The 14,623-nt window shown below is 46.6% G+C and overlaps 1 protein-coding gene across 1 annotated transcript in view; it reads left to right on the forward strand.

Annotated features, from left to right (window-relative positions):
• The window catches only part of LOC143172215 (arylsulfatase B-like), a 99,279-nt gene that overhangs the window by 6,307 nt on the left and 78,349 nt on the right, over positions 1 to 14,623 (forward strand). The window contains 2 exon segments of the mRNA XM_076361455.1: positions 6,423 to 6,468; positions 6,471 to 6,629. Coding sequence (XP_076217570.1) covers positions 6,423 to 6,468; positions 6,471 to 6,629 — 205 coding nt within the window.

The raw sequence follows: 14,623 nt of genomic DNA on the forward strand, positions 1-14,623 counted from the left end.
TCCATACTCCTCCTGTCCTCTACCTGTGGCTTCCTAATCTTCCTCTGTGCTACATTGGTGAAAACAGCAGGCCCTAAAACTAATGCTAGCTTCTGGTGTAGCTTTGTTTCTTTTTGCACCTGCTTATAAAGTAGCCTACAGGAATGTGTCGCTGTGTTGTAACTAATATCTTTTCCTTCTTTTCTCTACTAGATCCACACAGGTTTACAACACCAGATAATTTGGCTGTGCCAGCCCAGCTGTGTACCACTGGATGAAAAAACTCCTCCCAGAGCTACTTAAAGAGGCAGGATATGTTACCCACATGGTGGGGAAGTAGCATTTAGGGATGTACAGAAAAGAATGCCTTCCAACCCACATTACTTTGATAATGATTAAATTTAACATGGGCAATAAATGTGGTATTAAAAATGATTAGAAACTGCCTGATTCTTTGAAGAACAGCAGATTTATTATTAGTGTATAAGTAAAACAATACTTGGGCACGCATGTTTCCAAAGTATAACGGCTTAAAATAAGATAGTGCCTTAAACGCATGCCCAAGATTTACAACTTATTGAAGAAAATATCATAATTATTGAGTGGCTCCAAAGAAAGTATTTCTCTCTTAAGATCTGCATTGAATTTGTCTCCATGATGGTTAGAAGATTTAAGGTGTAGTGATCAGTTTGTTTTTAGAAGTGTCTTTAATCTGAATGTTTTGCGTTAGATCAGACAGTAGACATCACTTGCTCTGCAAATAACATTACACTTCTAAAAGCTGATATTTTTAAAAGAGAGAAATAGATGTCATACCACGCTGTGTTCATGCTCTGTGAATAGAGTAGCATTGGTTTCCCAGAGCCTGTGGCAAGGAAGGTGGTGTGAGAGCCTCTATAAAACAGCATCCAAAAGGTGTGTTACAGGAACTCGCAAGTTATGAAGTCAAGCCCTCAGATTAAAAAAAAAAAGTGCCAGAATTAGATTGTCCAAGTGTGAGTGTGTTACAAAGCAACTTGTAACTGCACATAGTTTATTCTTCCTCTCGCAAAGGCTCCTGTCCCAATATTGATTGGACATTTAATAGTTTTGCACAAGTATCACAGATGTTATGTGAATCAGGCTGTCTGCAATACATCTCATTCTGCATGGTACTGAATGGAAAGTTGATAGGAAGATACAGAGAAACTTAAGCTGAAGCCCATGTTCCTCTTGTCTAACTTTAGGTACTTAAATGAAGAGCCTGGTTGTGCAACATGCCCTTTATAGACAGTGGCGATTCAAACTTTAGGTGGGAAGGACTGTTCCCTTAGATTGTTTATCTCTTTTTTTCAACTCTTTAGGGAGCTCGGGGCCATGTTTTCATGACTGAATTAAGCTAATATATATGGATCATAATATAACGGCTCATTGCTTAAATGTATATGCCTCCTCCCGCATTAGCTGCCTGCTCCTGTCCCTTCACAGGAGCTTGGGACCTTTTTGAAAGCATAGATGTAGATAGGCTGGTGCTCGTCGTGAAATCTCACCCTGGGACTGAGCAGGCTCTTAATGCAGGGGCCTTAATACAGGCTGGCTCTAGGCATGGTCGTTGGGTGCCCAGCGTGACATTATTTTTCAGAGAATGTAGTAGTTTAATATCCTATAATGTTCATGTAATTCCAGTAGGCATTGATTGCAATTAGGGGCATTTGATTCTTCGGCAAACTTGACGCAGTGTCTCCCACAATGGGCGCTCAAAATGGAAAAACTTAACTTGCAGCTCTGAGTATATTGATGTAGGCAGTCTGCCCACAAAATCACTCTTTATGCTTTAAAAGAAAAGCCATTTTTTCTCCTAAAAATGTATTAGAAGTTTATATTGTATTTAAAATAGAACTTCATTTTTATGTACATACTTTTTTGCAGAAGTAATTGCACTTGAAGCTGCTGAAAAAAATTCAAGAGAAGTTCCTCGATTTTGGATTTTTGTCCCCGGTTTTAATTTGGTTTTGCGGAAATTCAGAATATATTTTTCCAGATTTGGCTGGTTTTTTCAGGGTATTGGGGGATAAATCTGAAATCTAATTTCAAAAGTAATAATTACTGAGATTCAAACAATTTTGAAGAGTTTTGTTTCTGGTCAATAAAAAGCAAAGGCATTCAATGCTTAACAGCATATCCCTTGATAGGATGTCCTGGTTTCGGCAGGGATAGAGTTAATTTCCTTCCTAGTAGCTGGTACAGTGCTGTCTTTTGGATTTAGGATGAGAACAAAGTTGATAACACACCGATGTTTTAGTTGTTGCTAGGTAGTGCTTACACTAGCCAAGGACTTTTCAGCTTCCCATGCTCTACTGACTGAGAAGGCTGCAGGTGCACAAGAAGCTGGGAGGGGGCACAGCCAAAATGGCCAAAGGGACATTCCATACCATGTGACGTCATGCTCAGTACATAAACTGGGGAAAGCTAGCCGGGGGGGGCTGCTGCTCGGGGACTGGCTGGGCATCGGTCGGCGGGTGATGAGCAATTGTACTGTGCATCACTTGCTTTGTGTATTATCATTATTGTTATTATTATTACATTATTATTATTATTATTTTATTTCCATTATTAAACTGTTTTTATCTCAACCCACGAGTTTTTCTCACTTGTGCTCTTCCAATTCTCTCCCCCATCCCACTGGGGGTCAGGGGGGGAGTGAGCGAGCAGCTGCGTGGTGCTCAGTTGCCGACTGAAATTAAACCACAACAGTCCTTTTGGCGCCCAACGTGGGGCACGAAGGGTTCGAGATAGTAACAGATTAACCGGAGTGTATTAAGGAACTTATATCTGTTAATAGTTGTGGGTCACAATGTTGGTTTCTCTGTTCTCGATATTGATTTGTATAATCTGCATCGTGCTCTTTTTTTTGCTGTACATGTTAAAGATTGGTGTTGGTTGTTGCAGTTTGCTGTGGTCTGCAGTGAGTAGTGATGTCTCGCTTGTGAGGTTTGTTTTTAGAACATTGACCTTGACGTTAATGTGGTATGTGAGTTTTGTACTGAAGCCATTACTGTACTATGGATACCACTTCGTGGAGACAACTAGCAATTGCAGTAACTTTTCTGAGAGTTTTTTTTTGGAGGAAATATAGAATGGCAGTGTCACTACCTTCTTCTATGATGTTTCCTCCTTCATTACAGTAACTTATCAGTATTTTGAACATCCTTGGGCAGTTAAGATACTTCTATTAATAATTCTTGGGAATACTGTTTCGGTTTTGTCTGAAGTTAGTAAGCAATTTAAGAATATCATCCAGAGATCTGCCCCAAGGCTGGATAGTTATGAGTGGCAGGGTGTGTGGGACAAGATGGGCAAGTACCTAGGCAAATGGGCACCCCCAGTGTTTTGGAACTTCACCCCTGAGCAAGTGCAGAATCCTGAAGAGTTAGTAGAATATTTGGACAAAGTATGCTGTCACCCTGGCAACTCCAGAGAGATGCAGATCATTGCAACGTGCTGGGGCCTGGCCCATGCCTACCGAGCCCTGTTCAACACCATTCAGTGCCCTCAAAGGGAAGAGAAGGCCTCTGGCTCTGACAGTAAAACAACACGCCCTGTGGCCACTAAGACTCCGGCGACAGGTACTGCGGTCACTCTGACCCCAGCGACAGGCCTTGCGGCCACTCAGACCCCGGTGACAGGTACCGCGGCCACTCAGACCCCGGAGACACGCCCTGTGGCTGAACCAAAGAGCCAACCTGTGCCGGTATCAGTCGCCCCTGTACACAAGAAGAAATCTTGGAAGCGAAAGTCGGCTCATTTAGTAAGGGAGGAAGAAGCTTCTTGTGAAAGGGAACCGGAGGAAGAAGTGTACGAGACAGATGACCCTAGAGAAGGGCCATCACGAGAACGGGAGGAGGAGAGCCGGCCGCTGACCAGGGAGGAAGACGAGGAAGAACTCATAAACAAAGCCGTAACCACCCGATTTCTATCCCTGAGTGAGCTGCGAGATATATGAAAAGATTTCAGCCGTCGTCCAGGCGAGCATATTGTCACCTGGCTGCTCCGATGCTGGGATAATGGGGCCAGTACCCTAGAATTAGAGGGTAAGGAAGCCAAGCAGCTGGGATCCCTTTCTAGGGAAGGGGGCATTGACAAAGCGATTGGAAAAGGGACACGAGTCCTCAGCCTCTGGAGGCGACTCCTGTCAAGCGTGAAGGAAAGGCATCCCTTCAAGGAAGATATCATATGTCGCCCAGGCAAGTGGACCACCATGGAGAAGGGTATCCAGTTTCTGAGAGAATTAGCTGTGCTGGAGGTGATTTATGGTGACCTGAGCAATGAACAACTATCTAAAGATCCAGATGAAGTCAAGTGCACACGACCCATGTGGCGGAAGTTTGTAAGGAGCGCACCATCGTCATATGCCAGCTCATTGGCAGTGATGACCTGGAAAGATGAAGAGGGACAAACGGTGGATGAATTGGCTCGTCAACTCCGGCAATATGAGGAAAGTCTCTCTTCCTCCCTCGTCTCGGCTGTGGAGAAACTGTCCCGGGAGATCCAGCAACTCAGAGAGGATAGGTCCTACTCCCCACCTGTACGGACCAATATCTCGGCTATTAGGAGTCAGCGTTCTTCTGCTCAAGAGAGAGAATATAAAGGGTACACACCACGGGGCACCCTATGGTTTTACCTGCGTGACCACGGAGAGGACATGAGGAAGTGGGATGGAAAACCTACTGCAGCCCTAGGGGCACGGGTACGTGAATTGCAAGGGAAAACAACCACAGAAAGGGGTTCTTCCAGGAAAATTGCTGCTCCAGTTTCCAGTGAACAGTTCCCCAGACAGAGTAGAAGGGCTGATCTTACTCCTGATGTTAATGAAGAAACTTCTGACTCGTGTTTACAAGAAATGAGAAACAAGTACTGTGATGAGGATTAGAGGGGCCCTGCCTCCAGCCAGGGGGAGGAAAGGGACAACCGGGTTTACTGGACTGTGTGGATTCGGTGGCCTGGCACATCAGACCCACAGAAGTATAAGGCTCTAGTAGACACCGGTGCACAGTGTACCCTAATGCCATCAAGCTATATAGGGGCAGAACCCATCTGTATTTCTGGGGTGACGGGGGGATCCCCACAGCTAACTGTATTGGAAGCCGAAGTAAGTCTAACTGGGAATGAGTGGCAAAAGCACCCCCTTGTGACTGGCCCAGATGCTCCGTGCATCCTTGGCATAGACTACCTCAGGAGAGGGTATTTCAAGGACCCAAAAGGGTACCGGTGGGCTTTTGGTATAGCTGCCTTGGAGACGGAGGGAATTAAACAGCTGTCCACCTTGCCTGGTCTCTCGGAGGACCCCTCTGTTGTGGGGTTGCTGAAGGTCAAAGACCAACAGGTGCCAATCGCCACCACCACGGTGCACCAGCGGCAATATCGCACCAACTGAGACTCCCTGATTCCCATTCATGAGCTGATTCGTCGACTGGAGAGCCAAGGAGTGATCAGCAAGACTCGTTCACCCTTTAACAGTCCCATATGGCCAGTGCGGAAGTCTAATGGAGAGTGGAGACTGACAGTAGACTATCGTGGCCTAAATGAAGTCACGCCACCGCTGAGTGCTGCTGTGCCAGACATGCTAGAACTTCAATACGAACTGGAGTCAAAGGTAGCCAAGTGGTATGCCACAATTGATATCGCTAATGCATTTTTCTCAGTCCCTTTGGCAGCAGAGTGCAGGCCACAGTTTGCTTTCACTTGGAGGGGCGTCCAGTACACCTGGAACCGACTGCCCCAGGGGTGGAGACACAGCCCCACCATTTGCCATGGACTGATCCAGACTGCACTGGAACAGGGTGAGGCTCACTACCCGCCGGCTGATGCCCAGCCAGTTTCTGAGCAGTGATCAGTGTGTTATTAACATTATTCTCATCCTAAATCATTATTATTCTCATCATTATTCTCATCCTAAATCCAAAACACAGTACCAGCTACTAGAAAGAAAATTAACTCTGTCCCAGCCGAAACCAGGACAAGGGTGCACAGTGACTGCTAAATGTGAGAACTAGCAGTGATAAAATTTGCCTTGTCTCCTATCAGAATCAGTTTTGGCTGGCCAGCCAACCCTGTCCTGCTACCCTTCTCCATTTCTTTTTTAATAATAAAAGTAATGAATTTATAGAAATGATTTAGCATGTAATTTGCTCTTCTAGAAAGAGAATGGAGAGTTTAGTGGGAGGAGTTTCATAGAAAGAAACTGTTATGAAGAAAAGATACACTTGATGTTTTTCCACAGCTTCACATAAGTCCTTTATCAAAGTTTTATTAGTTTATGCTTAGGGATTAGAAGAAAGAAGTGTAAAAGATATCAAAACACAGTGCCTGTACCTGTGGATGAATCGGAGCTGCTTTTGCTGCAGTAACTTTGGCCTTTAGTACTTCATGTTCAACTAATTTCCATTCTATCCCTTCCATCCCAGCCTCTCTTTCTCTACCTTGCTTTTCAGTCTGTCTGTGAACCTCTTGAGTCTCTGAAGAATACATGAAACCGTATTCCTCTATTAAAAATGGAAAGAGGCGCCATTATGCAGGAATGGTGTCTCTTATGGATGAAGCTGTAGGAAATCTTACTGATGCTCTTAAAAGATATGGTCTTTGGGACAACACAGTTCTTGTTTTCTCTACTGGTAAGTTAATTTAAATATACTTTCAGTAATACCTTTGATATGGTGTTTAACAAGCTGACTGCAGAGACATCTGCCCCCTTTGTCCTTCCTCAATATATTTTGTAACTACAGAAGAGTGATGAAAATGAAACAGAACTTTATACCAGAAGGAGCAGTTTCTCTTCCCCCCTCTTATGGCTATCTCAAGCATGACTAAAACAGCTCTGAAGAAGCATCTGTGGAAATAGGGGATACTCCTACTGGAGTAAAAGCAGCATTGTAAAGACTGAGTACGGTGAAGTTGGAGGCATCTTACTTGCCACTGTGGTCACTGAGTATCTGTCAGAAATGAATCCTTACTGAGAGCTATCTACCAAATTAGTTTGTCCTGAGCTGTAGGTAGCTGTCTGATCACTCTATAAATTGCCACATGTTGCATGAGGCACAAACTGCCAGACAGCAAGCACTTTGAAGCCAAAACTCTTTCTTTCCCTTACTTTAATGTAATGTAATTTTTGTCTTGCCTGAAATATTTTCCTGGCACCTTACTCCTGTGAAGCAAAGGTCTGTTAATAAAAGAGCTTAATGTGATGATACAGTCTAGGCTGCCAAATTACAGGGTAAGTTTTTGTATGTGTTAGTACACAATCTGTTTTCTAGATTATTAGGATAATGCAAATAATACATTACAAAGCAGTCTCCTTTGTTTCCAAATTAGGAATGAAACAGAACCTTTTTGAAATACAGCTGCTTGGCTGGGTTTCAGGAAAATAGTAGTTCTTGTTTGGTTGGGACTGGGAAGTAGCCTTTCAATGCTTAAAATTGCTCTTTTGCCCAGGCTTTACAGATTAGGGCTGTCAAAATGGCAAATTCATTTTCTGTGAACAGTTTAAAAAAAAAAAAACAAAAAAAACCCAAACCCCAAGTTTTGATGAAAATGCAGTGATGTGTTTTGAGTTTAGCAGCTGCTTCATATAAGACTTGGAATCTTGGAATTTCATTTTAAGTCCAAACTGTTTGCCTTGTGGTGTTACGTTTGTGTCCAGGTTTTGGCTCTAACAGGATTTGATAACTCTTCTATGCTTGTTTCTGCTTATGATGTTTTCATATTTAAAACTAAAAGTAAGCAAAGCCATATGGAAAATGATAGCAATATTTATTCCATATGGAAAAAATCCAGTCTTTGCTGATGGGGTCCTGGTAGTTATTTCAGTAATGTTTCTTCAGTACATTGTGGAATAAAACTAAAGACATCCGAGTTGGAATTACGGGGTATGACTGAATTAAAAAGACAAATTTATTTTTTGTTTATAAACATTTTTCCAAACAATGACAGTATATCCTGCTTTTAACAGTAGTTATCTTGCAATCAGTTACAAGTACATTTCAACAAGAGTCAGAATCTAGTGTCTGTCCTATCTAATGGGACATGTCTTGAGTTAATTGACATTTTAAATTGCCAGGAGTGGAATTCAATATGATTGTGTCGTGGTTTAATCTCAGTCGGCAACTAAGCACCACGCAGCCGCTCGCTCACTCCCCCCCACCCCCGGTGGGATGGGGGAGAGAATTGGAAGAGCACAAGTGAGAAAAAACTCGTGGGTTGAGATAAAAACAGTTTAATAATTGAAATAAAATTATGATAATAATAAAAAAATGATAATAATAATAATACACAAAGCAAGTGATGCACAGTACAATTGCTCACCACCCGCCGACCGATGCCCAGCCAGTCCCCGAGCAGCGGCCCCCCCGGCCACCTTTCCCCAGTTTATGTACTGAGCATGACGTCACATGGTATGGAATGTTTCTTTGGCCAGTTTGGCTGTGCCCCCTCCCAGCTTCTTGTGCACCTCCAGCCTTCTCAGTCGGTAGAGCATGGGAAACTGAAAAGTCCTTGACTAGTGTAAGCATTACCTAGCAACAACTAAAACATCTGTGCGTTATCAACTTTGTTCTCATCCTAAATCCAAAACACTGTACCAGCTACTAGAAAGGAAATTAACTCTGTCCCAGCCGAAACCAGGACAATATCCACCCCTTATTCTATACCATCTGCGTCATGCTCAAGTACCATATTTTCCAGTACATTTTCATTAATCACCACCCCTTTTTTTTTTTATATATATACACACACACACACACAGATATCATTCCCTTAGTCTGTGGGCCATCCCTCTAAAACGTTTGGTGAGTTCATTTAGTCCATGACTTCGGGCTCCATATGCCATATTAATCTTCCAGGGCAGGAAAAAATGGAGACGGTATGTGGTGTTGGATTGTTTCATGTTGAAGTCAGTTCTGGTACCATCATCACTGTGCTTTGCTTGGTTTCACTGAAGTTATTCTTCATTAGTCTGGGTGATTCTTATTGTAATAACATTAGTATGGCATATAATATTATTAGTATTATTAATATATCTGTGTATTATTAGTATAACTATTACAACTATAATTAGTACTTAACATCACATAATTCAGATCATTGGCTGTTCTCACCCAAAATCAAATCCCCTTGAGGTACACATCGGACTTCCCCATCCTCCCGCATCACCCACCAAGGGCACACAGGTCCTTGAGCAAAAGCAATCCCATGGATGGGTTTGCCTCTGCCCGAGGCAGGAATAACCCAGACTGTCTTCCCCAGCATATTTTTTATGTGCACTACAGGGACTTTATTCCCATCTACAGTACGTAAAAGTTCTGACTGGGCAGGGCCTGCTCGATTGGCAGATATCCGAGTGTTGACTAACCAGGTGGCCTTTGCTAAATGCGTATCCCAATGTTTGAACGTCCCGCCACCCATTGCTCTCAGCGTAGTCTTTAACAGTCCATTGTATCGTTCAATTTTCCCAGAGGCTGGTGCATGACAGGGGATGTGATACACCCACTCAATGCCGTGCTCTTTGGCCCAGGTGTCTATGAGGTTGTTTCGGAAATGAGTCCCGTTGTCTGACTCAATTCTTTCTGGGGTGCCATGTCGCCATAGGACTTGCTTTTCAAGGCCCAGGAGAGTGTTCCGGGCAGTGGCATGGGGCACGGGATATGTTTCCAGCCATCCGGTGGTTGCCTCCACCATTGTAAGCACATGGCGCTTGCCTTGGCGGGTTTGTGGGAGTGTGATATAATCGATCTGCCAGGCCTCCCCATATTGATATTTCAGCCATCGTCCTCCATACCAAAGAGGCTTTAACCGCTTGGCTTGCTTGATCGCAGCGCATGTTTTGCATCCATGGATAACCTGCGCAATAGTATCCATGGTCAAGTTCACCCCTTGATCACGAGCCCATCTATATGTTGCATCTCTTCCTTGGTGACCTGAGGTGTCATGGGCCCACCGAGCTAGAAATAATTCACCCTTATGTTGCCAGTCCAGATCCACCTGAGCCACTTCAATCTTAGCAGCCTGATCCATCTGCTGGTTGTTTTGATGTTCTTCAGTAGCCCGACCCTTAGGTATATGAGCATCTACGTGACGGACTTTTATAACCAGGTTCTCCACCCGGGCAGCAATATCTTGCCACAATGCGGCAGCCCAGATGGGTTTGCCTCTGCGCTGCCAGTTGTTCTGCTTCCATTGCTGCAACCACCCCCACAGGGCATTTGCCACCATCCATCAGTCAGTATAGGGATAGAGCACTGGCCACTTTTCTCGGTCAGCAATATCTAAAGCCAGCTGGATGGCTTTCACTTCTGGAAACTGACTCAATTCACCTTCTCCTTCAGCAGTTTCTACAACTTGTCGCATAGGACTCCATGCAGCAGCTTTCCACCTCCGATGCTTTCCCACAAGACGACAGGACCCATCAGTGAACAGAGCATATTGCTTCTCATTTTCTGGTAGTTCATTATACATTGGGGCCTCCTCAGCACGCGTCACCTCCTCCTCTGGCGACATTCCAAAATCTTTGCCCTCTGGCCAATCCATGATCACTTCCAGGATTCCTGGGCGACTGGGGTTTCCTATTCGAGCCCGTTGTGTGATCAGTGCGACCCACTTACTCCATGTAGCATCAGTTGCGTGATGTGTACAGGGGACCCTCCCTCTGAATATCCAGCCCAGCACCGGCAGTCGGGGTGCCAGGAGGAGCTGTGCTTCAGTGCCAATCACTTCCGAAGCAGCTCGAACCCCTTCATATGCTGCCAATATCTCTTTTTCAGTTGGAGTATAGCGGGCCTCGGATCCTCTGTATCCCTGACTCCAAAACCCTAGGGGTCGACCTCGAGTCTCCCCTGGTGCTTTCTGCCAGAGGCTCCAGGTAGGGCCATTCTCCCCGGCTGCGGTGTAGAGCACATTTTTTACATCTTGCCCTGCCTGGACTGGCCCCAGGGCTACTGCGTGAACTATCTCCCGTTTAATTTGTTCAAAAGCTTGTCGTTGCTCAGGGCCCCATTTGAAATCGTTCTTCTTTCGGGTCACTTGATAGAGAGGGTTTACAATCAGACTATAATTTGGAATGTGCATTCTCCAAAAACCCACGACGCCTAAGAAAGCTTGTGTTTCCCTTTTGCTAGTTGGTGGAGACATGGCTGTTATTTTGTTGATCACATCCATTGGGATCTGACGACGTCCATCCTGCCATTTTATTCCTAAAAACTGGATCTCCTGTGCAGGTCCCTTGACCTTACTTTGTTTTATGGCAAACCTGGCTTTCAGCAGGATTTGGACTATTTCCTTCCCTTTTTCAAAAACTTCTCCTGCTGTGTTACCCCACACAATGATATCATCAATGTATTGCAGGTGTTCTGGAGCTCCACCCTGTTCCAGTGCAGTCTGGATCAGTCCATGGCAAATGGTGGGGCTGTGTCTCCACCTCTGGGGCAGTCGGTTCCAGGTGTACTGGACGCCCCTCCAAGTGAAAGCAAACTGTGGCCTGCACTCTGCTGCCAAAGGGATTGAGAAAAATGCATTAGCAGTATGAATTGTGGCATACCACTTGGCTGCCTTTGACTCCAATTCGTATTGAAGTTCTAGCATGTCTGGCACAGCAGCACTCAGCGGTGGCGTGACTTCATTTAGGCCACGATAGTCTACTGTCAGTCTCCACTCTCCATTAGACTTCCGCACTGGCCATATGGGACTGTTAAAGGGTGAACGAGTCTTGCTGATCACTCCTTGGCTCTCCAGTCGACGAATCAGCTTATGGATGGGAATCAGGGAGTCTCGGTTGGTGCGATATTGCCGCCGGTGCACTGTGGTGGTAGCGATTGGCACCTGTTGGTCTTTGACCTTCAGCAACCCCACAACAGAGGGGTCCTCCGAGAGACCAGGCAAGGTGGACAGCTGTTTAATTCCCTCCGTCTCCAAGGCAGCTATACCAAAAGCCCACCGGTACCCTTTTGGGTCCTTGAAATACCCTCTCCTGAGGTAGTCTATGCCAAGGATGCACGGAGCCTCTGGGCCAGTCACAATGGGGTGCTTCTGCCACCCATTCCCAGTTAGACTCACTTCGGCTTCCAATACAGTTAGCTGTGGGGATCCCCCCGTCACCCCAGAAATACAGATGGGTTCTGCCCCTATGTAGCTTGATGGCATTAGGGTACACTGTGCACCGGTGTCCACTAGAGCCTTATACTCCTGTGGGTCTGATGTGCCAGGCCACCGAATCCACACAGTCCAGTAAACCCGGTTGTCCCTTTCCTCCCCCTGGCTGGAGGCAGGGCCCCTCTAATCCTCATCACAGTACTCATTTCTCATTTCTTGTAAACATGAGTCAGAAGTCTCTTCATTAAAATGAGGAGTAAGATCAGCCCTTCTACTCTCTCTGGGGAACTGCCCGCTGGAAACTGGAGCAGCAATTTTCCTGGAAGAACCCCCTTCTGTGATTGTTTTCCCTTGCAACTCACGTCCCCGTGCCCCTAGGGCTGCAGTAGGTTTTCCATCCCACTTCCTCATGTCCTCTCCGTGGTCACGCAGATAAAACCATAGGGTGCCCCGTGGTGTGTACCCTTTATATTCTCTCTCTTGAGCAGAAGAACGCTGACTCCTAATAGCCGAGATACTGGTCCGTACAGGTGGGGAGTAGGACCTATCCTCTCTGAGTTGCTGGATCTCCTGGGACAGTTTTTCGGACAGTTCCTCCACAGCCGAGACGAGGGAGGAAGAGAGACTTTCGTCATATTGCCGGAGATGGCCAGCCAATTCATCCACCGTTTGTCCCTCTCCATCTTTCCAGGTCATCACTGCCAATGAATTGGCATATGACGATGGTGCGCTCCTTATAAACTTCTGCCACATGGGTCGTGTGCACTTTTCTTCATCTGGATCTTTAGATAGTTGTTCATTGCTCAGGTCACCATAAATCACCTCCAGCACAGCTAATTCTCTCAGAAACTGGATACCCTTCTCCATGGTGATCCACTTGCTTGGGCGACATATGACATCTTCCTTAAAGGGATACCTTTCCTTCACGCTTGACAAGAGTCGCCTCCAAAGGCTGAGGACTCGTGCCCCTTTTCCAATTGCTTTGTCAGTGCCCCCTTCCCTAGAAAGGGATCCCAGCTGCTTGGCTTCCCTACCCTCTAATTCCAGGCTACTGGCCCCATTATCCCAGCATCGGAGCAGCCAGGTGACAATATGCTCACCTGGATGACGGCTGAAATCTTTTCGTATATCTCGCAGCTCACTCAGGGATAGAGATCGGGTGGTCACTGCCTCGTTTATGAGTTCTTCCTCTTCCTCCTCCCCAATCAGCGGCCGGCTCTCCTCCTCCTGTTCTCGTGATGGCCCTTCTCTAGGGTCATCTGTCTCGTACACTTCTTCCTCCGGTTCCCTTTTAGAAGAAGCTTCTTCCTCCCTTACTAAACGAGCCGACTTCTGCTTCCAAAATTTCTTCTTGTGTACAGAGGCGACTGATACCGGCACAAGCTGGTTCTTTGGTTCAGCCACAGGGCGCGTCTCCGGATTCTGAGTGGCCGCAGGGCCTGTCGCCGGGGTTGGAGTGGCCGCAGTGCATGTCGCCGGGGTCGGAGTGGCCGCAGTGCCTGTCACCAGGGTCTGAGTGGCCGCAGGGCCTGTCACCGGGGTCTGAGTGGCCACAGGGCCTGTTGCCTGAGTCTGAGTAGCCGCAGTGCATGTCACTGGGGTCTGAGTGGCCGCAGGTCCTGTTGCCGGAGTCTGAGTAGCTGCAGTGCATGTTGCTGGGTTCTGAGTGGCCGCAGGACCTGTCGCCGGGGTCTGAGTGGCTGCAGTGCATGTCGCTGGGGTCTGAGTGGCCGCAGAGCCTGTCGCCGGGGTCTGAGTGGCCGCAGGGCCTGTCGCCGGGGTTGGAGTGGCCGCAGTGCGTGTTGCCCGGGTCTGAGTGGCCGCAGGGCCTGTCGCCGGGGTCTGAGTGGCTGCAGTGCATGTTGCTGGGGTCGGAGTGGCTGCAGGGCGTGTCGCCGGGGTCTGAGTGGCCGCACGGCGTGTCGCTGGGGTCGGAGTGGCCGCAGGGCGTATTGCCTGGGTCTGAGTGGCCGCAGTGCGTGTCGTTTTACTGTCAGAGCCAGAGACCTTCTCTTCCCTTTGAGGGTACTGAATGGTGTTGAACAGGGCTCGGTAGGCATGGGCCAGGCCCCAGCACGTTGCAATGATCTGCATCTCTCTGGAGTTGCCAGGGTGACAGCATACTTTGTCCAAAATATTCTACTAACTCTTCAGGATTCTGCACTTGCTCAGGGGTGAAGTTCCAAAACACTGGGGGTGCCCATTGGCCTAGGTACTTGCCCATCTTGTCCCACACACCCTGCCACTCATAATTATTCAGCCTTGGGGCAGATCTCTGGATGATATTCTTAAATTGCTTACCAACTTTAGACAAAACCGAAACAGTATTCCCAAGAAGTATTAATAGAAGTATCCTAACTGCCCAAGGATGTTCAAAATACTGAAAAGTTACTGCAACGAAGGAGGAAACATCATAGAAGAAGGTAGTGACGCTGCCATTCTGTATTTCCTCCAAAAAAAACCTCTCAGAAAAGTTACTGCAATTGCTAGTTGTCTCCACGAAGTGGTCTCCGTGGTACAGTAACGGCTT

This window comes from Aptenodytes patagonicus, chromosome W (genome assembly GCF_965638725.1).
Source record: "Aptenodytes patagonicus chromosome W, bAptPat1.pri.cur, whole genome shotgun sequence".
Taxonomy (NCBI): domain Eukaryota; kingdom Metazoa; phylum Chordata; class Aves; order Sphenisciformes; family Spheniscidae; genus Aptenodytes; species Aptenodytes patagonicus.